Source organism: Lagopus muta, chromosome 1, assembly GCF_023343835.1.
Source record: "Lagopus muta isolate bLagMut1 chromosome 1, bLagMut1 primary, whole genome shotgun sequence".
Lineage (NCBI taxonomy): Eukaryota > Metazoa > Chordata > Aves > Galliformes > Phasianidae > Lagopus > Lagopus muta.
In genome coordinates this window covers 13,821,741-13,846,337 of record NC_064433.1, presented here as the reverse complement: position 1 = coordinate 13,846,337, position 24,597 = coordinate 13,821,741, and the positions used below count along the sequence as shown (strand labels likewise).

The window sequence follows — 24,597 nt, the reverse complement described above, 5'->3', positions numbered from 1 at the left end:
TCCCTCACAGGGGAAGAAGTCAATAGCGCTGGGGGTAGCTGATGAGGAGGCTGTAGCTGATGGGGGGCCTCTTTTCCCAGGTAACAGTAATAGAAGGAGAGGGAATGGCTTTAAGTTGCTCCAGGATACGTTCAGATTGGATATTAGGAAACATTTCTTCTCAGAAAGTGGTGAGGCACTGGCATGGGCTGCACAGGGAGGCAGTAGAGTCACCATCCCTGGAGGTGTTCAAGAAAAGGGTTGGTGTGGCACCGAGGGACATGGTCTGGAGCAGTCACAGGCATGTGCTGATGTTTGGACTAGAGGATCTTAGTGGTCTTTCCAACCTCAGTGGTTCTGTGATACCATGAAAATGGTGCTGCTTTTACATAAAGCTGAGGCTCAGATAAAGCTGTGCTGTTCCTTGATTTTGTAGATTCTGAACATAAGTTTGTGCATAGTGAAAATAAAGAGTAGGATGAAGAATTAGATGGAGCTGGAGATGAGCATCACATCACCAGTGTGGGTCAGGAAGCATGTAGCTGTGCCTTAGGTTCAGCACACTGGTTTCCCCATACAGCAAGTGGCATGGAATTGTACAATGGCTTATTTTGTGGGGACTGCCCCCAGAAGGGCTGGCTGCACCAGGAAGTTCACCTACCCTGAGTAGTATTAGCTCTGAGGTCGGGCAGATCTTGGGCATCAGCAGTACCTCTTCATAGAGCCATCAGCTGTTCTGAGGTTTTCAGTGCTGCGGTAGTGGCTTTCCTCCAGCTGTTGGCCAGCTGTGGGGGGCTGCAGCACCGACAGCATTGGCTGTGACAATGAGTTTGCTGAGATGGATGTTTACAGTGTGCTGTGATAACGTTTTGCCATTGTTGGTTTTTTTTCCTGAGAAGGAAGGAAGGAAGTTTGTGTAGCTCAGCAGCAGAAACAGCAGTAGCCAAAGATGAGTTTTTATCCATCTCTTTCCAGGTTTTCTGGCTGAAACTGCAGTCTCTTTCTGCCTCCTCTCCAATAGGGGGTAATTATCTCTTAATCGCAAAAGTAGAATGAGAAGAATGGAGGAAGCAGAATGGCGCCCTGGAGAAATGCCTGGGAAAATAGGTTTAAGAAAATGATGAAAACAGTGCGTTTAACTTCCATGGGTAATGAAGATACAATATTTGGAGGTGCTGGGTGTGCCTTTGGGTTTCTCTTTGTGTCACAATGACAAAGCAATTGGAGTTACAACCACTACCAGTTACCATAGGAGTTCTCTTAGTGACTGGAAAACCACCTACACAGAGATTGCACGTAGCGTATTTACAGCAATGAATGGGAACAATGGCAGCTGGAGCTCCAACCAGCTCTGTTGGTGCTGGAGGGGCAAACAACACTATAACAACCACCACAGCCACAGGAACTGATAACACATTCAGAAACCATAAATCACTCTTTCCTATCTCTATCATTGTGTCCATGACACGCTGAGTTTCTGATTGCTCAATGAAATGTCATTTGACTCCAGACGTTTGGTATTTGTAAGGAAAGCTGTTCCTGAGCCAAATCACTCCTTTGGAGTGCAGCAAAAGGCTACAGCACTGGTGAGGAGTGGCTGTGTAATGTGTGGGATCCTCAGGGGCATTACCTCCCTGGCCACATCTCCCCTCATACAACAAAACCAATGCGTGTGGCAGGATCTTACTGTCCCCCCTGAACCTAGACCAAGGATTTTCTGTTGCCACCAAGCTGAGATTTGTCCCTTGATGAAAAAAAAAACAAAACAAAACAAAAAAAGCACCACCTTTTTCTCATCAGGAAAGAAAAGAATATAAGCCACTGAGAATTAAGTAATCATTTATAATTAATTTTATTCTGATTAAAATAATTTTTGGAAGTCTTGCAGGGTTTGCTTGTTTTATATCGGGTTCCTAGACAGCACTTACATTATACACGCTCACACTTGGAAAAGATTATTTCACCACATGTGTTTACTGTAATTATTCTTTTAAGTGTGCTCCATTTGATTCTGTAAAACACTGAATGTGCCAAAGGAAATACCAAAGGTGAAGATATTGAATGCTGCTCGTGGTACAAAAGAGAAATAAGCTGAAAATATTGACATAAGACCCTTAGTTGCCATGACAAGATGTGGGTTGTCCCCCCTCCAAAACTGCTTTCAAGCTATGTTCTTTTCTATGGCAAGTCTGGATGAGAAGGAAGGATGAAATAAAACACTGAATGAAAATATTTCTAGCTGTCACTAGCAAACTTTTCAGCTTTAATCTGTTTTTCACCCATTCGGCTTTTCAGACTTAGCAGAGACAGGAGAAGCAAGCCAACCTCACGCTTGGCTCTCCATGCAGCTGCACTCCTGGCCCCATTCACTGTGTCCATGTGCACGTTGCCCTCCCTGAAAGTGATCTGGGGACACGGCCATGTTGGTCTGGGGGCAAGGAGCTCTCCCAAAGGAAGCTACAGCCCAGAGGGCAGCAGATGCTTCTGTCCATTATGGTGCTTTAGGTTCTTTTTCTCATTCTTTCACATCATCCCTTTCTCAGTAAACAGCCTCTGCTGCCTGCAGGGACTGTCTCTGCACATGGAAAAGCAGGGGCTGCATTCTCCCAGATCACAGTCACTGTTCTGTTACTTTCCATCCCTTCTCTCCCAGTCTTACCCAGTTCTGCAGCTGAGAGAGGCAGAAAGCTTTAGGCCCGGTGTAACCAAAGGCAGCATTCATTCAGGGAGAAGAGTCAGTGTCTGTGCTGCTGAGCTGATGAGGGTAACTCCCTGTCCTCAGGCTCCCCTTTCTGCTTCGGTACCTCCAGCCCGTCCTGGCCTGGTGATAGGGATGGCCCAGCCGAGGGCCTGGCAGCTTCTCTTGGCTCTTTCCTCTTCTCTGAAGTCTCTTTTTTGCTTGGCACCTCTGCTCTGTCTGTCTCTTGGTCACCATCCCCTGTGGCACTTGACCTTACCTGCAAGGCTGCAGTGGGCTGGAGGGGCTCATTGCTCTTCTTCCACCGCCGGGCCCCTGACTGGGTATTGAATTCGTACATTTTGCCAGTGACTTGCAAAGAAGAGAAGACAAGGAATTAAACCATGCCTACTTTAGCAGGTTAAGATGAGACAGATCTCATGATGGGGCTAAAAAAGAAAATGTGAAACACCTGGAAACCAGATGAGTTTGGGAACAGAGCCAAGAGGGAAAACTTCACTTCTTGAAGCAAATATGCCCACCTTCCTGGGCAACTACCAGTTGTGGTCACTGCCCAAACGAGATGCTTCTGCATCTGTATAAAAACCAGCTACAAACATTTTTTGCCCTTTTCAGATTTTGTGAACAATTTCTACTTGGACACTAAACGTAAGTCTCTGCTCTTTCAGTTCACTTACTGTTCAGAGATAGGTGCAAAAACAGCTCTCTGTCCTGTGTGATCACATCACCCTAGTCTAATTTACTGCCTCTTGCTAAACAGGTAGAGAATCAGGAGCTTTAGTGGTACAGCTTTTAATTCAACATTATTAATATGAAACAAACAAAGGACTATTAAGGCCTGCAAGGAAATAGTGGCTATGTGTTACTGCATGTTACAGTTTGTATCAGAATTAATGGTTTCTGACACATGAACACAACTTGAGCAATTAAAGATGAAACTGGATCTCTTCACAAGGTGTTTCCTGAGTGCTTACAGGACAGACATGTTACAGCAGCCCAGATCAGACAGCAGCTCCTGACTGGCTCTCGTAACCAAATTCAGCAGCTGATATGCTGGGAATTATCAAATCTCATCTCCAAACTGCCAACACTTGATCCCCTAAGGTCTGGAATGAGCCACGGAAAGGAGAGGAGAGGAGAGGAGAGGAGAGGAGAGGAGAGGAGAGGAGAGGAGAGGAGAGGAGAGGAGAGGAGAGGAGAGGAGAGGAGAGGAGAGGAGAGGAGAGGAGAGGAGAGGAGAGGAGAGGAGAGGAGAGGAGAGGAGAGGAGAGGAGAGGAGAGGAGAAAGCAGGCCTCATTTCTCTGCTGGAACCACAAAGCCATGTTATATTGTAGTGCTTGTGTGAGGCATGACCCAAGTGCTATTGCTCAGGGGGGCTCAGATAACCAAAAATGTGGTGTGATCAGCTTTGTGAGGAAGGGAGCCACCAGCTGCCCTGTCACAACGCTGGCAAGCAGCAGGCTGGAGAACATCAATGTTTAGCGTTGAACAAATCCAGTTACAAAGTGGACTTCGGAGCTCATCCCTTCTGCTCCTCTGTATAAATAGCAGGTGGGCTTGAAGCCAGCCAAACCAGCCTTGAGCAGCTCTCTGGATGGCCTTAATTGCACAGTAGGGCCCCATTTGTTCACCCAAGTCCCTGTGCCTAGTGTTTCCTATTAGCTCACAGCCTCAGAGAGCCTGGAGCCAGCTAATAAGAAACACAAGTACAGACACTTGGGTGGAAATTTGGCCAGATTAATCCAAGGCTCAGAACAAGCCTGCCTTTTTCTGAATAATTTGAGACCTATTGTTTTGAGCCTATTTTCAGATGTGTTTGTTGAAGGCATATTTTGGCTGAGCGTGCCCCATTTCATCAGCCACCCTTCTCCGTGCTGAGGTCCTCAGCTGCCACAGTTCATCTAAAAGCAAACGCTATTCCTTGTTCTCCCCAGCCAGCGATGCTCAAGACTCAGAGAAATGGCAGCAATGCCTGTTGCTGTCTGGAGGAGGTTTGTGCAGGAGCAATCAGCTCACCCATGCAACCAGGGAGCAGTTTGGGATGCAGAACCCATACACCTGCAGTTCCATCAACCTGTGGCCGTTTCTCAGACAAGGGGAGTTCAAAACCATGGAACTGTGACAGCAACCAGGGCAGGGGACAGGAGCTGATTCCTCCTCTCCTTCTACCTCCTGCACCAGATCCATACATGTGGGTGAGCAGTGAATAAAATGGCCATTGGAAGTGGGTTCATTCCTCCATTAGAATTGTTAGTAGGGCACTCTCCTGCTTTTCACTCTGTGAGATAGAGCTCCTGCTCTCCTTGGAAACAGCAAACTTGAAGTATGAGAAGCAAATGTCGAACTGTATTTAAATCAATTCATCCAGTTTCTTTCTGGCCAAATGTTCATATTCACTGTTAATTGCTTTTTATTACCTGGGTCTCTGGCTTCTCCGTCAAAGACAGTGTTGAGTTTTATCATTTCCTGTGAAGAGAGACAAATTGTTAAATGAATCCTGTGAATCAGGTAAGCAAGGAAAGCAGTGACTTGGAAATGTTGACCTACATGGATGGAGGTGGATTTCTATGACCTGTGTGTCACATTCCTGTAGGCTGAGTTTAATCAAAACTGGCAACAAAAGCCATTTGTGGTGAAGGGTGTTGCTACTAGATGTTCAAAGGAGAATTATAAAGGTCTGACATGCACCATACCTCCACATGTGCAACCACAAGAGGGTCGCCTCCACCCAGGGGAAGGTTGGGAATACCCTCTGCAAAGAACCTGGGAAGGCAGAGTGCAATAGTGGGAGGACATTGCAATCTTTATACCATTACAGCTATCTGGGAGCAAAGAAAGTCACTGCATTATTTTTGTCACAAAATAGTACCAGAGAGGCTGCAGAATCTGGCAGTTGGAAGCAAAGGAACCATGATGTGGGTGAGCACCACCACACGTGGGGTTGCTTCCAGATGAGGAGGTCAACTGCAACACTACCCTGTTTTGCATTTAGGGACAGTCCTTTTTCCTCCCTTACCATCTCAACGTTCTCTTTGAAAAGAGTCATCCTCCATAAAAAGATGACCATATTGCATGATGGGGCTCAGAGTAAAACTTTTGTTCTGTGTTGTTCTGAGGATAGCAGTACTCACCAAAGCCACTTCTTTCTTAGGTTTCTTCTTTTCTACAGAAAAGTAAATGCACATAGCAAAGAATCAGATGTAACCAGATATTACATTTTTATCCCCCACTAAACAGAGATTTTTAGTTCCTAACTTCTCAGCCTTCTCAAAAAGACCTTACTGCTTTTCACAGGATGATCCCTAATGCTATTTGGAAAGTGAACACCTTCAGAGTGTTTTGGAGTGAGGCTCAGCCACTGCCAATAACTAACCAAAGTGCATACACTGAAAGGTCTTATTCCTTCAATAATGAACAAATAACAATGGTTTCTTAAATAAAATTCCCTTCCTAAATAATATGAATAGATACAGAAATTCAAATATGTTTATTATTAAAGTTTATTCATGTCTTTATTCCATGAATAATTCCTTGCATCTACGCCACTACACACCACCACAACTGGGGATTTCTTTGGGGTGAGTTCACTCCACCTGGCCCAGCCATCATGGGTCTGTGCACCACATACTGCCCCTTCAAGGCATATTTTGAGGGCTCAGGTGTTGTAGGAGCTTGGACTAGCTGTCTACCAGCAAGCAAATCATCCTCTGGGAGATATTTGAACCACAAATGCAGATTATTGTGTTTGGTGGGTTTTTTTTTCTGTGAGTGTTTGTACCTGCAAAGCTTGTGCATTCAAACATTTGGAGACAAACCAGGGAAGTGCTGCAGATCCAGTCAAGTCAAATTGGGACTGAAGAACAGTTTGGTTATATGTGAATTCGCCATGCTATTAATTCATCCCATGTGCAAACAAATGTAGTGGTGTCTCAGCAGCACGGCATTGTGGATGATACCCAACTAGTTGCTGTGATTTTGTCTCACCATTTTGTTTAATGCCCATCCTTTGGAGAACTGCTTGCTGGCAACATGGCCTTTTGCATCTGGGTGTGCAGTGCTGAGGCATTGCATTGATAGGAAATCTATTCTGTCCAGCCTTCAGGCCTTTCTGCCAGCCCTTGGGAACCAGTATTTTCAGAAAACATGAAGCATCACTTTTTTGGAATCTGGCCAATGCTGAAATGCCTCTAATTGGGCAACCAAGAGAACAGCTAGCTTTGTTGGGCTGTGTTAGTCATGTTTTTTTTTTGAGCTGGGCAAAACTATTGAGTAGAGGGAGTTATAAAAGTGGATTCTTAATGAGATGATACAAACCACGCTTGTTAGGGGAAAGCTAGTGGGTCTAATAAGATAAAAAAAATGCGCTTAAAAGCACCTATTTAAAAGGTGCTTCTTTTTGTATGTGCAATCTGTAGCCAGGCTAAGTGATACAGACCCCTGCAAAGGCACCAATACTTGACAATAAATCTTCAGGTATATGTAATGGTGCCAGGGTGAAATGAAAGGTGTTGGAGAACAGGGAAGGCAGTTGCTGATGAGGGATGGAAACATTTTTTTAAGAATTAACATATAAAAAATACAGTCATTCTTTACCATCTATGCCAGACAACTAGACTACTCTGAATTTGGTTTTTGCCTAATAATTAATAGGCATGAATATCGCAAGGACAATGATATAACTTAGGCTGGCATCCCATCATCAGCCAGGGTGTTTGGTCTGAGTACTTCTGTACTGGAGCAAATGTATTTGTCTAGAAATGGGTTTACAAATTTTACACAGAATAGTAAACTTGGTGCTGTTGAGAGGTATTAAAGAAGTACACACCTGGAGCATTTATCCTGCAATGAAGAAGAGTGAGAGATATTGTTAACAAATGTCTTAATTTCCCTGTATAAAAGTATCATGATTCATTCTCCTCCACTTGGCAAGAAGGTTGTGCTTCCTTGACTTCTGAGATATGCTTGGTTGGTTTTGTTTATGTTTTTGTTTTTACTGAATGCCTGCTCCATTTAACACTGTTCCCAAACAGGAAAACAACCCTGAGTGTTGCTCTGACACCTCTCCAAGAGGGAATGATAGTGAAAAGATACACTCTTATTGATTATAGCATTATGGATTTATATAATCTGGAAAAAATGCATGTTCAGAAATTCTCATCTTGTTCCATCCTTTGAGGAAGGTCATTTTTTTTTTATCTGCTGTGCTCAGATAATACTTTTTAAATATATGAAAGACTGTAAACGTATTTGAAAATATAAAAATTGCTTTTTAATGGGAAAGCCTGCCTCCCAATTAATCACTAGCTCTATTAATAAATAATAACAATGGCCAGGCTATATGCTCCTGGATTCATTTGTCATTTTTATCACAAGTTGCTAAACTCCTTGCACACATCAGTTGAATTATAATCACCATCATATATTACCTCTACATTTTCTATCATTTCCAAATGTACCTCAAGTCCTGAGAACACTTACATAAATCCTTTCCAAATCCCATGAAAGAGCTCTTATCTCTGTGTTTGTGACAATGCCAGTTTGCAGGCGCCTTGGCTCCCAGCAGCCATCTCTTGCCACTCAGAACCAGAACTGTTCCCAGTGGCTTTTGCCAAGAGAGAGCACCCGGAGGTACTGTGAAGCTCCATGGGTCAGAGCCTTGCAACAGGCCAGGGGAGTGCTGCAAGAAGTCTGCAAAAGCTGTTCCAGAACAGAGAATTTGGCATTAGCGCCAGTGTTTGAAACAGCCTCCGAGTAACATGGCTGAGCGGGAGGAGCACATGTGGTACCACCCTTGTGATGGGCATAGACTATGGCTGTATTTTTGCTCAGCACAGACAGGTACAGACTCCAGCTGTGCCTTATGAGCTTAGCTGTCATTAGAGGTCATAATGCTAAATCCACTATGACCTTCCGCTAATGCATTTGCTGCACTATTAGCAAATCCATGAAAAACAATCCATGGACATTTCTGGTAGATTTCTTAAAACCAAACATTAGAATCATAAAGTTATAGAATCATCAAAACAAGCTTCTCAAGAGATGAGCCTAGGGGAATGATGCTTGAGCAGGGGGTGAGGCAGATGACTTGTCTGAAATGTGTCTATACCAATGCACGCAGCATGAGCAACAAGCAGGAGGAGTTGGAAATGATTGTGAGTCAGGCTAATTATGACCTTGTTGCTATTTCTGAAACATGGTGGGACCACTCCCATGACTGGAGTGCTGTGATAGATGGCTGCAAGCTCTTCAGAAGGGATAGACGAGGAAAGAAGGGTGGTGGTGTGGCCCTTTATATTAAAGACTGTTTCAAGGTAGAAGAGCTTGGGGTTGGGAATGATAGAGTGGAGTGTCTATGGGCAAGGATCAGGGGGAAGGCCTGTAGGGGCAGCATCTTGGTGGGGGTCTGTTATAGACTGCGTAATCAGGACGAAGAGTTGGATGAGGCATTCTATGAGCAGCTCGCGGAAGTCACGCGATCGCCCGCACTTGTTCTGATGGGAGACTTCAACTTCCCTGATATATGTTGGAAATATAATATAGCACAGAGGAAGCAGTCCAAGAGGTTTCTAGACTGTGTGGAAGATTGCTTCTTTACGCAGCTGGTAGGAGAGCCTACTAGGGGCAGTGCCCTGCTGGACCTGGTCTTCGCTAACAGAGAAGGAGTGGTGGGAGAAGTGAAGGTTGGGGACTGTCTTGGGCAGAGTGACCACAGAATTGTAGAATTCTCCATTCTTGGGGATGTCAAAAGAGTGACCAGCAAACCTACCTTCTTGAACTTCCAGAGGGTGGACTTTGACCTGTTCAGGGAGCTTGTAGCGCGGGTCCCTTGGGAGTCGCTTCTCAAGGGTAAAGGAGCCCAGAAAGCCTGGACGTTCCTCAAGATGGAAATCTTAAAGGCACAAGAACAGGCTATCCCTGAGTGCCCTAAGGCGAGCTGTAGGGGAAGACGACCGGTGTGGATGAGCCGGAAATTACTGTTGAGACTCAGGGAGAAAAGGAGAGTCTACGTCCTCTGGAAGAAGGGACAGGCTTCTTGGGGAAATTACAAAGAAGTAGATAAGGTATGCAGGGAGGAAGTTAGGAAGGCAAAAGCCCAACTTGAACTCAGGTTACCCTCTGCAGTAAAAAGACAATAAAAAATTCTTTTATATCAACGGCAAAAGAAGAACGAAAGATAATTCTCATTCTATACTTGATGCAGCAGGGAATGTGGTCACTGAGGACAAGGAGAGGGCTGAGGTCCTCAATGCCTTCTTTACATCTGCCTTCAACAGCCAGATCAGTTATCCTCTGGGCTTTTTATGCCCTGATCTAGAAGTCCGGGATGCTGCTCAGAATATGCCCCCATCAATCCCGATGGAGGCAGTCAGAGAGCTCCTCCTCCATCTGGACTGTCACAAGTCCATGGGACCGGATGGGCTGCATCCTCAGGTGCTGAGGGAGCTGGTGGGGGTGATTGCTGAGCCGCTCTCGGCCATCTATCAGCGCTCCTGGTTAACTGGTGAGGTCCCAGAGGACTGGAGGCTTGCTGATGTGACTCCCATCTTCAAGAAGGGCTGTAAGGAGGATCTGGGGAACTATAGGCCTGTCAGCCTGACCTCGGTACCAGGGCAGGTTACGGAGTAAATCATCTTGGATGAGATTGCACGCCATGTGCACGGTGTCCAGGGGATCAGGCCCAGCCAGCACCGGTTCGTGAAAGGCAGGTCATGCCTGACCAACCTCATCTCCTTCTATGACTGGGTGACCAGTCTGGTAGATGAGGGAAGGGCTGTTGATGTAGTCTTCCTAGACTTCAGCAAAGCCTTTGACACGGTTCCTCACAGGCTTCTTCTGGGGAAACTGGCTGCCCGTGGCCTGGACAGGTACACACTTCTTTGGGTAAGGAACTGGCTAGAGGGCCGTGCCCAGCGGGTTGTGGTGAATGGAGTGAAGTCCAGCTGGTGACCCATTTCAAGTGGTGTCCCCCAGGGGTCGGTACTGGGGCCCATCTGCTTTAATATCTTTACTGATGACCTAGATGAGGGCACTGAGTGCACCCTCAGTAAGTTTGCAGATGACACCAAGCTGGGAGGTGGTGTCAATCTGCCTGAGGGTAGGGCGGCCCTTCAGAGGGATTTAGACAGGCTGGACCGCTGGGCTGAGGTGAATGGGATGAGGTTCAACAAGGCCAAGTGTCGGGTCCTGCACTTTGGGCACAACAACCCCTTGTAGCGTTACGGGCTTGGGGATGAGTGGCTGGATGATTGTGAAGAGGAAAGGGACCTGGGGGTGTTGGTTGATGCTCGGCTGAACATGAGCCAACAGTGTGCCCAGGTGGCCAAGAGGGCCAACAGCATCCTGGCCTGCATTAGAAATAGTGTGACCAGCAGGAGCAGGGAGGTGATCATCCCCCTGTACTCAGCACCGGTGAAACCGCACCTCGAGTACTGTGTTCAGTTTTGGGCTCCTCACTACGGGAAAGATGTTGAGGTCCTGGAGCGTGTCCAGAGAAGGGCAATGAAACTGGTGAGGGGTCTGGAGCACAAGTCTTATGAGGAGCGGCTGAGGGAGCTGGGATTGTTCAGTCTGGAGAAGAGGAGGCTCAGGGGAGACCTCATTGCACTCTACAACTTCCTAAAGGAAGGTTGTGGTGAGGAGGGGTTTGGCCTCTTCTTCCAGGCAACGAGCAGGAAAAGGGGTAATGGCCGCAAGTTGTATCAGAGGAGGTTTAGATTAGACATAAGGAAGAACTTTTTCTCTCAGAGAGTGGTCAGGCACTGGAATGGCTGCCCAGAGAGGTGGTGGAGTCACCGTCCCTGGCAGTGTTCAAGAGGCATCTGGATGACATGCTGCATGATATGCTTTAGTGCTTGTGGTGGCAATGGTGATGAGGTTGGACTAGATGGTCTTATAGGTCGTTTCCAACCTTGTGATTCCATGATTCTATCATTCTATGATCACATTTGGAAAAAACCTCTAAGATCACCTAGTCCAACTGTCCACCTACCACCAATATTGCTCACTGACCACATCCCTCAGTGTCACATCCACATGGTTCTTGAACATCTCCAGGGATGATGACTCCCCCACCTCCCTACGTAGCCTGTGCCAGTGCCTCACCACTCTTTCTGAGAATGTTCCCTTATCTCCAACCTGAACCTCTCAGTGTACAACTTGAGGCCATTCCCTCTTATCCTGTCATCTTATTGTCTTATATTGCAGCCAGCAATTGCACTTACTGCAGCAGAGGACGTATGGCTACAAAACATTCAACCAGGATTCTCACTCACAGAGGTGTGCTGTCAGCTTGGGGTGCAGACAGGCAGCGGGCACAGAGCCACCTGGCCAGGAGATGGCCCAGCAGTCCCAGGAGCAGCAGGCTGCCCAGTGTGGTGACAAATGGCACGTACCATGCTGAGTCCAAGTAGAGGTTCTCCTTCTTCGTCACCACTGTAAAGCCAGGCTATTAAAACAAGATAGGAAACGTTTCTCAGTGCTGCATTCCTGTACAGCACCGTTCCTCTGGCTGAACTTCTGCACCCAGACACCTGGCCCAAGGTGCCCCAGGGCTCTGCTCATGATCGGCAGAGGCAGATAGCATCTGTTGGAGGTGGTGATTCATCCCACGTACCTCTCTGTGAAGACCGAGATGGGCCATAAGCTCAAGGGGTAACTGCAGGCACTGAAACAGAGCCCACCCACCTCGCTGCTTCCAGATCGTGTTTCAATGTCTTATATTAAAATAGGCATGCCATGATGGGGCTGGAAAGCCTCAGATTGCCTGAGAAGATGTAAGCATGCTGTTGGAGGGTTTGGAAGTTCAGGGAATACTGCCATTATCAAGATAATGGTTTCTCGTTACCTAAGGCGAAACTGGAATTAGGTCATCTTCATTGCAGTGATCATTCGGCCCCCTTTGTAAAAAGAGCTGAACCCTGAGAAGTTGTGTTGTTGTATAAAAATAAGTGAAACTTCTTCTTTCCCTTGCTCCAGAAGGGAAAATCACATTTCCTGAGCACCTGCAATCTGCCACATCCTCCATGCACACAGCTCTGAGCTGGCATCTCTCTTGGTGCTAACAGCTCATTCACTGCGGTCCTGCCATGATACTATCCCTATACAGATCAGAAATTGCTTGTTTGTTCTACGGGGTTAATACATGGTGTGGTTCTATTCATTCTGATCATCTACTGAAGTTTTTATTAAATCTTCTGTAAGACGTTTGTAATCACATTGTGTATGAAATTTAGTGGGATATCTATTTGCTTTCCATCTAAGGACACCTTTCAAAAAATGGCACACGGCTGAACTGGGTAATATCTGTAACTATTAAAAGGAAGTGTTTAAAATGAAGAGGTGTCAGTGTCTGCTGTCAGCCAACAGGGCTGAGCACACCAAATTTTTAAAGAAACTAACAAATAATCTCAAACCACCACCACTGCAGCCTCACTGGGATAGAAGTACCAAATGACTTTGTGATAGGGTTTCCCACCACTGTGCTACCAGCCTTCCATCACCAGACTCATCTGGCTGTTGCCTGAACGCAGGTAACAAGTGGTGATGGGAGAAGGTGCTGTAATGGAAGTGCTCTTCTGGAAAACAGTCTGTAAGTGGAAGGCTGGTATCTCTGGGGAGGCAGATTTAATGTTGTGGTATGTGGGCTAGACTGTTTGCAGTTGTGGTAAGGCATGAGAGAAGAAACACAGAAGTTTTGTTATTCAGCTTAACCTGTTTCCATGTCAAGTAATGGGGAGGAGAAGGCTGTGAGGAAACCATTTATTCCTTCCCAGCAGAGCAGTAGATAATAATTAATCAGTCTACAAATTTTAATTTAAGCATTTCCATAGCAAAGCTTCCAGATTTGTACATGCTGCTTGGAGCACCCTCTGATTCTGTCAGATTTGGACAGTTTCACAATGAATAGCTCTTTTACACTTTCAGTATCCTCACATTCTCATTCCTGCATGCAGTGGAGAAAAGACTAATGATGTCTGCAGGCAGGCACAAAATGGATGGACACTGGATGATGGCAAGATGGCATGGCAAGGGATGAAAGCAGTAATCAGCACAAAGATGAGGACAGACTGGTCTGCGTCCCTCCAACTGCGCTTCTGCAGCAGGCAGGAGGAAAGCAAGAGCTGCTCATATCCTGCACCAGCCTGGTGGAAATCATCCAAGAAGCAAAACCAGTGAGCCAGAGCTTCCCTGGGATGGATGTGACAAGGAGCAGGTTGTATCATGGGCATGCTGGTCTGGGTGTAAGGCCAGAATACCAGCCATGGATCATTATGGGGCCCAGGAGCTCAGGAGACATCCAGCCCACCTGCCTGGTTCTCCCTGTCTGAAACATGCTGAGGACTCAGAACATGCTGAGGATGTGCACAACTGCTTCAGTTCCTGACAGGCAGCTTGAACTTTTACCTGAAGGTGACCTCTGCGTGGAAAAGTATCCCTTGTAAATGATAAGGATTTCTTGTTATTATAGTCTTTGCCTATTTTGGCTTTGGTAGGCACATTACAGAGTAATGCATACCCCTGCTAAAGAAGCACACAGAAGTAAAGGATGCTGGAGTAGAAAACAGCTTTAAAAAAAAGTAGTGCATGAGGTAATTTTAAGGTTAACCCCTACCCTATCCTTATTAACAAAGCTGTCAAAATCTTTAACTTTCCAGTTATGTGATAATGGCAGAGTGCCTGGTCTTTTTTTTTTGTAGTTCTTTTTCTTTTTAGAGACTACAATACAAAACACATTACAAATGTGTAACTGGAGCCAATCCCCCATGACACCAGGCAAATCAATGAACATTGGCTTCAGTGCAAGAACACAAAGCTCAGTGCTTCCTAAACCTGGACCCACGGTAGGCTTTTGCTTTCCTTTTGCATACATCTACCTTCTTTTCTTGAGTCTCATGCAGATTAGCCCATGAAAGAACTGCAGGGTAGTCATAATTTTCAGTGAACTTACCGTCGTGGTAGTGACAGTTGTTGGGTTTGGGATAACTCTGATGCTTAAAGTCACTGTTCCAGTTTTAACTAGGTGTGTAGCCTTGTTCTTGACAGATAGTAAATTGTCATCTGTTATGTAGACACGCAGTCTGTAAATCCATTTTGTATCAAGCCCACTCTCATAGTCAAAGGGAGATGCAAGAATCAGCTGAGACGTGTTGGAGCCAGCCACTGGTGAAAAGGTGAAATGATTGTTCACATTGCCTGCAAGTCACAGTAATGAACAAAAAACAAACAAATCATCAAAAAAAGAAGAAAAGTGAAGAAAAATCCCACATTAAAACAAACACATGGAACAAATTAAAAGATTGGTTTCTATTGACAACCTTTGATGGATCACTTATTGCCCGTGTAGTCATATGGCTCCTTGATCTTCTTGATAACATATAAAATCATTTAAGTAAATCGTCATAAAATCATAGTAAGACTGTCAAAATCAAGTAAGACTGTCTATGAAGACTCAGCTGAGGCAAGGCTGTAAAAACTCCTCAGTGCCATCAAGGATATGAGAGGAGATTCTCACCTCATCTGAATGATTTTTTCTTGTAGCCTGGAGTGCACCCTGAAGCAGCAGAGCCCAGTCTGGGTGATGTACGCCAATCTGCTGCTCATCATATTGGGGTATTGAATAGCGAGAGAATGGACCAGGCGGAGCGGGGGACCGATTCACTCGGGCGCTGGCCTGAGGGCTGTCAGGCCACTGCAGGCCGGGCGGACTGTAACCTAAGTCGCCATGAGATCGGCAACAGGGTGAGAACCCTTGTATGTCTCAGTCCCACTGCTGAGGTGGCTCTGCAATGGCCCCTTGGCCACATGGGCACCACCTGCATCTCATAGGCCCCTCCACTCCCTTCCCACCACTTGTTTCTCTGCGCAGAGCACACCGCACGGCCATTGATTGGCTCCCTCTGATGACAGCTTATGACTCAGAGCAGCTAATTTCCACCGAGGCTTCACTCCCTCTGTGAGTTGCTGCAGGAGGCAGAGAAGGGAGATTGATGTGTCTGGCCTTTCATCTCTTAATTCTCTGCTCAGGTTACTGGAGATCTGCTGGTGACCTGTGCAGTCTTTGGACTGACCAGAGCCAAAAGAAATCAAAGCCATAGAAAGGTAGCAGAAGTACCTTTGTTCTGCTTATTTTGCCTTGTAGAGCTCCAGAGTTGAGGTGATTTTGAAGGACACATCTACTGTGCAACAAATAATGACGCCATGAACTGGCTCAAAGACCAACTGCACAGCACAGATCATGTCTCTATAACCAAACCTCAAGGCCTGCACTCTAGAGGGCCCTTACACACTGCACCCAGCAAGGTCCTGGGCTCTGCAGCAATGCCCAGGATTTCTCTGAGGCTGTACTTCTTGGCACAGACCAAAATCATGCCAGCAACTACAATTAAATTTTCAGCAGTGTAAGTCAATAACCTCAGCTACAAAATCAGCAACAGCAAAATAAATTCATCCAAGAGAGTGTATTCCCTTTTATTGTGAAGCTGAATACCAATCCATACTCTTCTTCAAATGGATGCAATTGATTAATAGGTTCAATCATTCTTTCTAATAACAGGGTTTTAGCACATGCAGCATGGAACTAGAGCATGCAGGTTTACTCAATTATTTTGAACCACGTGCCATTATCTAAGTGAAAGCTACACAGGGTAACAGAAATCACCTTCATTTCTCAAGATTTACTCAACTTTAATTGCAAGTGAAATTTAACCATTAAGATATATCCCTCATTCTACTGAAGTCCTTGTCAGTAATGCAGTTAATTGTGGTTAATTAATGTGGTAGGCAATCCAAATGTGCAATGGCATCATTCTAGATGGCAGCAAACTTATAGAGTCATCTCTTTACAAAAGCAGCAAAATAATGATGCATGAAGCTTGAGGATCACAATTAGCTCTCCATAAGAAGCAGCATACAAACTGTGCTAGATTTTTATTTACAAATCAAATTGAACCATCAATGTTCAAGCACTTTTGCACTGTTTTCAGTTCACAGTTCACACACTGTGACACAATACCTTCAATGAAGTAACGGAAAGACCTGGGATCAGAATCACGATCTTGACATTGAATCCTGAAGCCATTGACATTGGTCCCAACTGCTAAACTGACTGGGATTTGAAATGAATAGAAATTTGGTGAACAAATGGGTTCTTCATCATTTACTTCCAAAACATTGACAGTTACCTGAAAGGAAAGAATAATAAAAGCTGAAGGTCTTCACTGTATTGGGTCAGAATTTTATTAACTTCAAAAACTATTTGGCTTTGCCAGTATTGCTCTTTAAATCAGCAGCAGTTGAAGAGAAATGAACCTCTCTTCCACACTAGATTCAACCAGAAAACATAAATGTTCCTTAGACCTTTACTTCTTTTTGTGACCAGTACTCTTTTGGGAACAGGTTCCTTCACTTGAATCATATTCCAAAACCACAGGGATTTCAAACTGATCTGTCTGTCTAGTTGAATTACCTGAGGTGTGTTATAGTAGAAATGATAAATATTTCCAGGTATTCATTAAACTTTCTTTCCAGTGTCTCAAATTGCTTCACAATTATTGCTTAGGCTTCTTAGTACAATTTGGTAATAATTCAGGGCAAGATCCATGGAAGGGATGAAGATTCCTTATAGACCGACCAGACTGAAAGAGAAATGCTGGTGATGGCCTTCTGCATGTCTGGAAGCACCCTTGTTACACCAGATCTTTTTAATGTGAGCTGGTGTTATCTGGTTGAGAGAAAAAGCTTACTACTCTCTAAGCTCTGTCCTTTTGTGTTTGTTGGATTTTAATACATAACAGATAAACCTGTCACGATTACAAGTTCCTGATGCTAAGTTTTCCTTAATGATTGCCTTGAAATATAACAGGTAATAAAGAGATTTAGTACCTCCTTCCTAGTGTCTCCATGGGCAGTACTTGGCTGGAATAGGAAGCAGGCCTAGAACCCATCCACCTCCCACCAGATGTGAAAAAATAAAATATAAGGTCATGACAGAGGATGCTCAAAGTATTCTTGTCAAGAAGAGAGACAAGGAGGAGAAGTAGAGTGGGTTTACTCACAGATGCTGTTGCAGTCTTCTCTTGGTCTGAGGCTTGCACTGTGAAAAAGTGTTTCTGGGTTGTTTCATAGTCTAATCTTTCTAAAATCTTCACATCTCCATTAATTGGGCTGATCCAGAATGCATTTGTGTAATCCTTGGTCCCTCCTCCAGCTATAATGGAATAAGTGATGACACTGGGCGGCCAGTCTGCATCGCTGGCAGTCACTTTTCCAATAGTGGATCCAACTAAGAAGAAGATAATCTGTATTTCATTGACATTTTAAACTTAAAGGAGAAGGAATTACAGAATACTCTTTCCTGCCAAAGCTTGATAAAAGTGTAACTACATATCTGCTCTAGAATTTTTCACCCCAAAGAAGTAAAACAAAGGCATGAGAAACACTGGTTTACCATATTGGGTCTGGCTCCCCACGTATGTGTCTGCTAACAATGAATACCACAATGCAAGGAATCTGTAGAGAACGACAGCAGAAATTCTCTGGTGGCAAGGGCTACCCCATAGCCTGGCACCAACACGCACTAATTATTTCCAGTGTCCAAGCACTGGCTTGAGTTGGGAGGAATAACTTGAGAAAAAATTGTTGCTCTTCTCTCTGGACAGTTTGAAACAGCAGTTATGGAGCTCAGCACAGACAAATGCAAATCCTGCTTCTGGATTAGGGTTTAAGGCCACATTTGCAGCAATTGTCCCTGGGCTGTGACAGAAATGGGGAAAAGCTTGGCTCCAGCCTGAGGAGCTACACTGCCTGTTGGAGCACACACTTCCCATCCAAGCACCCCTATCCCACTGTGCCTCCTCGGTCAGCTAGGTCTAAAGGGATGGTGGAGTGAATGAACACCATGCCTGGGCCAAGGGAGTCCTCTCTCATCTGTACCATGGTCTACATGTACAGTGTACAATGGTTTCTTCGCACTACCGCAGTCCTTTCAAAATGCTAATTTAGCAAGAGCAGAAAGACAGTCTCAAACAAGAAATCTGAGTTCAGTTCTCGGCTCTGTCCCAGATTTTTTCTATAATTGCTGAATTTGTCTGTCTCGATTTCTATCTGTACAACTGGAGTTCTTGCCAGTTTTGTCTATTTAGGGGTGCTAGGCAATTGTACAGGACCCCAGGTGAACAGGAGCTTTGAGCAATTCTCCTCATTCAAATAAATGAAAACATGTTTGGAGAAAAGTATATTTGTCAGCATGACAATGCTGCTCCTATCATGTAAGTGCTACTTACTGTACCTTTGGTAATTTCTGGAACATAAAATTCATATGATGGACTACTGAAGACTGGAAAAAATTCATTCACTGGCTTTATCCTGATATAAATGTAAACGGTATCTGGAAATATAACACAAGATGAAATCATAGTTAAGTATGGCTGTGAAATTTTCTCATGCATATATTCAAAATACATATGGCACTCCTCTCTCCATGCTGTTGCAGCACAGAAAAATATTTTTAAAAATGTGTAAAGAGGATACTTGCTTGAGTAGTTAGGAGAGGCGATATCTTGCACCCTGACAGTCAAAGAATAAACCTCAACTCCTGGATTAGATGGATTTTCTAAATCAATACTTTCAGTCATCTAAATTAAAAAGAAACACAATTGTATTTATAGTCTCTTACATGAAGTCACAACACTCATGATGGCGATCAGTTTTCTCGGCATGCTGTAGATGTGGTCTCCCTCTTGAATACCCAGAATAGTCCCGTAGGAGTAATATAGGCTATAAATCAATTACAGGGTTGAATTTCAGGCTTATCCTTCATGTTCACGGTTTGGGGTCTCTTGGCAATTCAAAACACTTTCCTTCTGCCTGTCTTCCCCTTTAGTGCAGGAACTTGTATCATTTGAGCACAGGGTCTTTGCCTTTTACCTGCTTAATTCCAAGTGCATGTAATGAGCTGGCTATTTACCATGCCCTTTGTTGGCTCAACATGGGCCTGTGATTGCTAAATAGCAATAGTTACTCCTTGAGCTCAGGTGTGCAGACCTATATTAAAGGTATCAGGTTCAGCCACAACTGTTTATCCAGGAACCAAATAGCTACTGAACAGTGGCTCATATAGAGCTTTAAATGCTAATCTCCTGAACTCTCTCTCTGCAAGAGCCTCATAAATTCTGGGGCAGTGAGATTAAAGCACAGGCATCCACTGCTTTTTGTCTATAGGAAAACTCCTGGAGAGATGGGACGCTTCAGATAGCCTATTACATTACACAAGCACAGTGATCAAAGAGATGACAACAGTCGTATCCTGTGCAGCACTGAAAATGTCTTGTGTGCTGGCAGATGAAGCAGCTAAGGATGGTGGTCATTCACATACATGCTTCTAAGAAAAAACTAGCGTTAGTCATACAAAATCATTTTACTGCACCTATCACATATTTGTCTTTTAGGCAGAATGCCTGTGCTCTCTCTACAGTTTGTGGGGTTTCTTTTTTCTGTATTTGTCTGTGGTTCTTTTTAAAGCAGCAAAGCAACCGTCACTGCACATGTCCAGCAGCTGGTGGGGATTCTGGCAAATGCAAATTTTACAGTAGCTATTAGCATAAGGAAGTCATATTTTGACACGTCAAATCACACAAAGTACAAATCCCACCACACTTTTGTGAATATTTACCACATTTACCATATTGCAGTCCTTCACATTGGAGAGAAAGATCTTCCATGATCTATCGTGAATAAATAGGTATGAGATGGTATCAGATTGCTTTGCTTAACCACTTCAAAGTTGGTGCTTCACATGCCCTAAAAAACTCTTTTTTTTCAGTCCTATCTAGCACTTTGATTTAAAACAGCCCTCTGTCTTCCAAACTCTGTAGGATCCATAGAAACCGTCCTATTAAAGGGTCTGTAGCTTACATCTAATCAAATCATTCTCACCAACTCACTCTGTTGCAACATGAATTACAGTAATTCCTTTTTCTTGTACAGGCAAAAACTCCAAAGTAAGAAATGTCCTTTGTGAAAACTCATAAGATGCTTTCTACAGCGAGTCCACTTGACATAAAGCTACAAATGACTGACCACAAGTCTTCCGGACTCCGCAGACTCCAGAGCAAAGTTGTTGCTTCCAAAACCAGATAATCCAGTGAAACTAAATAGATTGTTTGGTGGATCAACATCAATATCTCTACAGCTGTTTCTGAGATCAAGAAGAACTATCCCAGCAGTAGTATTTTCATTTATTTCTTTCCTGTTTAAAAGAAACATGTTTCCCATCAGAGCTCCTTATATTTCTCCTCTTGAATTCTTCATATAGTCCATGCCAAAACATCGACGTACTTCCATTTATTTTCTAAATGAAATCCTAGATCTAAATAGACAACAGCTGATGAAGCAATCTAGAATCTGAACCATATGCTGTGGTGGATAACAGCCCCATGTAATGAGCAGCACACAGACCCAAAACCAAGACCTTGAAAATCCACTGAACTACAGAAGGCACCATGAGATTTTAATGCTCAAGATTATTTCAGTTCCTAATTTGTATTTCAAAACATCTTTACAACACTCATTTTTTCATTACATTATAATGTTTTCCTGATGAGAAGTTCATTCTTTTCTCCTTAACTAATACCTGGATCATTCTGCTGCCTTGTAAAGCTAGTGTTTCTGGCCCTGCTGTTGACAGTGATGGTCTCAGTGACGCATGTGATGGAACTGGTAATGGAGGGTGCTGATTTTATCTTAATCAAGAAAATAAGACATAAAAGAATAAAGAACTAACTGAAATGCCATTATGCCCTGATGTTCCCTTGTACAATCCCTATATACAGTCTCTCATTTCTCCCCTGAAGACTTTTGCCTCATTCAGATGAAAGTTTGAGCTCAATGGACCACAGAGACTGTTGTGCTGTCATCATGGACATTGTAACCAAGCAGTGCTCTGAAGAATTGGATTCTTTTCCTGCTAGTCCATAAAACTACATGATTTAAACGCAAGACATTTATCTTAGCTAGTGAGCAAACAATTTAAACAGACACCTACTAACCAGGAATATCTCACTGCAGAGGCCTTGGCATGAGATGCTGGATCTTTATTTGCAGAACAGTCCATCTTTGGACTGGACAGTCCAGTACTTCGGGAACTACCCTATAAAGTGCTGTGCCCCCTACAGCATGGGACATCCAGCACTTCAGATGGACAATTTTGACCTCAGTCTTTCTGTGAAATTGATATAATGTCATATCCTCATCTACAAACATAAGCCAGCTGATCATCATAGAATCATAGATTCTTTAATGTTGGAAAACACCTTTAAAATCATCTAGTCCAGCCACCAACCCATCCCCACCACATTCACTAACTACACCCCTCAATGCCACATCTCCATGGTTCTTGAAAAGCTTACAAAGGTCTCAGAGAGTTCAGAGCCATGCACAGACATATTGCACAGACATATATGACAAGAGGCTCTGAGATCTGAGGACCCTAAGCGATGTGCCCTACACTGGGCACTGGGCTGTGGCAACAAGGCAGTACTAAGGCAATCAGAGCATCAGTACCTGAAGGTGGAGGGATTGCATTCTGGTGGGTTGTCATTGATGTCTCCAATGATGACTGTGATCTCCATTTCACTGGAGTGCCCCACACGAGGGCTGTCCTCCACCCGGATTATCATGGAGACATTGGGATGGAGCTGCAGGGGAAGGACATCGCGGTCGATTCTCCCGGACACCTGCAGCACTCCAGTTGCTGGGGAAAAGCAGCCAGCAGTTAGATGCTCACCCTCAGGGGAGGCAGTAAACACTTGTGGCGTACTTGTGGGAGGACGGGGTAGCTCAGCAGACAGGTAGCAAGCTGAAGTCTTTTGTTCTCCAGAAATTATGACTGGTTTAACTACTTTTTAAAATGATACAAAATGGCTTTGATAGCTCTGTGTAAGCCTTTCATAGATAAATACCCACTGCTCAAAAATACACCAGTGGCAACCTCAGCAGAGGGCTTGAAAAGCACTTAGATTTCATTACACTCTCAAGGAAATGGTGCAAGTCAGAGCTGAGTGCACTCACCAAGCAGCAAGCACAATGAGCAGGCCATGCTGTCCTTGTTCTCTAACTAGTGAGATGGCTTAACTTTCTGCTGTTGTATTTCAAGCACACTTCACCACATCTAAATCTACTCATATATCAAAAGATCTGCTCTCGGCTTGTGTCAAGTGCTCTGATCAGCCGTTCAATTAATTACTTCTTCAATTCTGTTAGCCTCTATCCGAAAAAGAGAAGATTGTTCTGGCAGAACACAATACTGTTGCCAGAGTCCTGAGGAGATAAAGGAACAGTTTGTATATCCTCTACCTTTTGGAGTGTAATTGAGAGGGATAGTAGCAATGCACAGCCAAAGGGCACAGGGAATCTAAAGCATGTGAGGATAATCTTGATATCCCACAGCTGGGTGGCATATTCTACCACTGTGATAAACATCTTTAAAACAATAGCAGATGAGGGACAGAGCTGAATTACAGCTCTAGGAGCAAAATCCTCAGGACAGACACGGGTGCATCCCAGAGAGCATGGGGACTTGGGACCAGCACACAGGAGATGACTCTTTAGAATGGCCTCACCTGAATAGGGGCATGAATAAAGCCATGAAGCTGAGCAGCAGATTTTGTGCATCACAGTGCTAGAGCAGATTTCATGTAGGAGAGAGCAAGCTGTGGTCCAAGTACTTGCAGCCATTGCAAGAGCCCCAGAAAAGTCACTACAACTGTTAGAGAAAAAGGCAGCTGATTCAACTTCCACTCGAGGAATCATCAATCTCCAGCCATAAAAAAACATTTGTCAATAAATCACCTTTGGTCTACTTTCTTTAATATATTTTACTTAATTTTATTCAGCTGATGGAGGAACTTGGCCCTAAAAACATGCTGAGAATTTCTTTTTTTTAGGGAGACACTAAAGAAAGTCAGAAACAATCAGGCAAAAACATCTTCTGTGTGGCCACTCTCTTTTTCGAGAGAGTCAGAAGGTATGTTTTTGTTTGTCTTACATGGATTTATGGAGAAATATGTGTCAGAAGACTGGATGCTGTAGAAAAGTCTGCTAGGAGAGTCTTCATCATCAGGATCTTTAGCTGTTATATTGGCAACAACAGTTCCTGGGCTTTGTTCCTCAGGAATCCTGTAGATTCTTTGTTTTCTATAAAAGAAAGCAACTGTTCATTCAGCAAAAGGCCTGCCTGTGTTTGCAAGAGCAGCTGAGCACAGACTTAGCTGAGCAACCAATTGTAGAGGTAAAGCATTTGGCCATGCTGGGCTTGGAGTTGTCACAGTCAATATCCCAGTCAGTGGTTCTGCCAGCTGGACTGCAGCAGCAGCTGAGCTGCAATGTGCGCATTAAGCATGACAGAGCTGCAAAAATAACTGTCCTTCCCTTTCTCTGCAACTTTTTCATAGTGACTGCAATTTGACTTTCACGGAATTGTGGAAACTGAAGATGGACAGGGCTGTTCAGTCAAGCAGTCTGTCTCCTTGCAGAACCACCAACCTGTCATTTCCTGTAAATTCTGTTATTTTCCAGGAGAAAAACAAAAATAGAAGCAGTAACAGTTATATTTTGGAGTGAATGCTGGAGGCATATGGGGTGCAACAGCATTACTAAAAAGCATGAGCTGCTCCTCAGGTAGAGGCAATAAAGAACATTCCTGTGGGTGCTCTGCTGATGTCCCCATGATGTTGCTCCAATTTCCCAACGTCTGTCTGATTCATTTTAAATACAGATGCTGTTTGTCATGTCAGTGCTCCCAGATTTCCCATGTAGTGAGTTTTATGGCTCAGATATGGTCTGGCAGACAATTGTGTAGGATTGTTTATAATGGTTGCAACTGAGTGTGCACGTAGGCACTAAAGTATGCACTTATGGTACTTGA

At 44.3% G+C, this 24,597-nt stretch overlaps 1 protein-coding gene across 1 annotated transcript in view; it reads right to left on the bottom strand.

Annotated features, from left to right (window-relative positions):
- Positions 1-7,450: 7,450 nt before the first annotated feature.
- Positions 7,451-24,597, bottom strand: part of CDHR3 (cadherin related family member 3) — a 28,763-nt gene continuing 11,616 nt past the window's right edge. The window contains exons 7-16 of the mRNA XM_048933325.1: positions 23,719-23,867; positions 22,236-22,425; positions 20,754-20,922; positions 19,210-19,309; positions 18,964-19,062; positions 17,732-17,958; positions 16,690-16,858; positions 14,626-14,870; positions 11,951-12,123; positions 7,451-7,517 (exon numbers count right to left, since the gene is read on the bottom strand). Of these exons, the coding sequence (XP_048789282.1) occupies positions 7,451-7,517; positions 11,951-12,123; positions 14,626-14,870; positions 16,690-16,858; positions 17,732-17,958; positions 18,964-19,062; positions 19,210-19,309; positions 20,754-20,922; positions 22,236-22,425; positions 23,719-23,867 (1,588 nt within the window). The remainder of the gene's footprint in view (positions 7,518-11,950; positions 12,124-14,625; positions 14,871-16,689; positions 16,859-17,731; positions 17,959-18,963; positions 19,063-19,209; positions 19,310-20,753; positions 20,923-22,235; positions 22,426-23,718; positions 23,868-24,597) is intronic.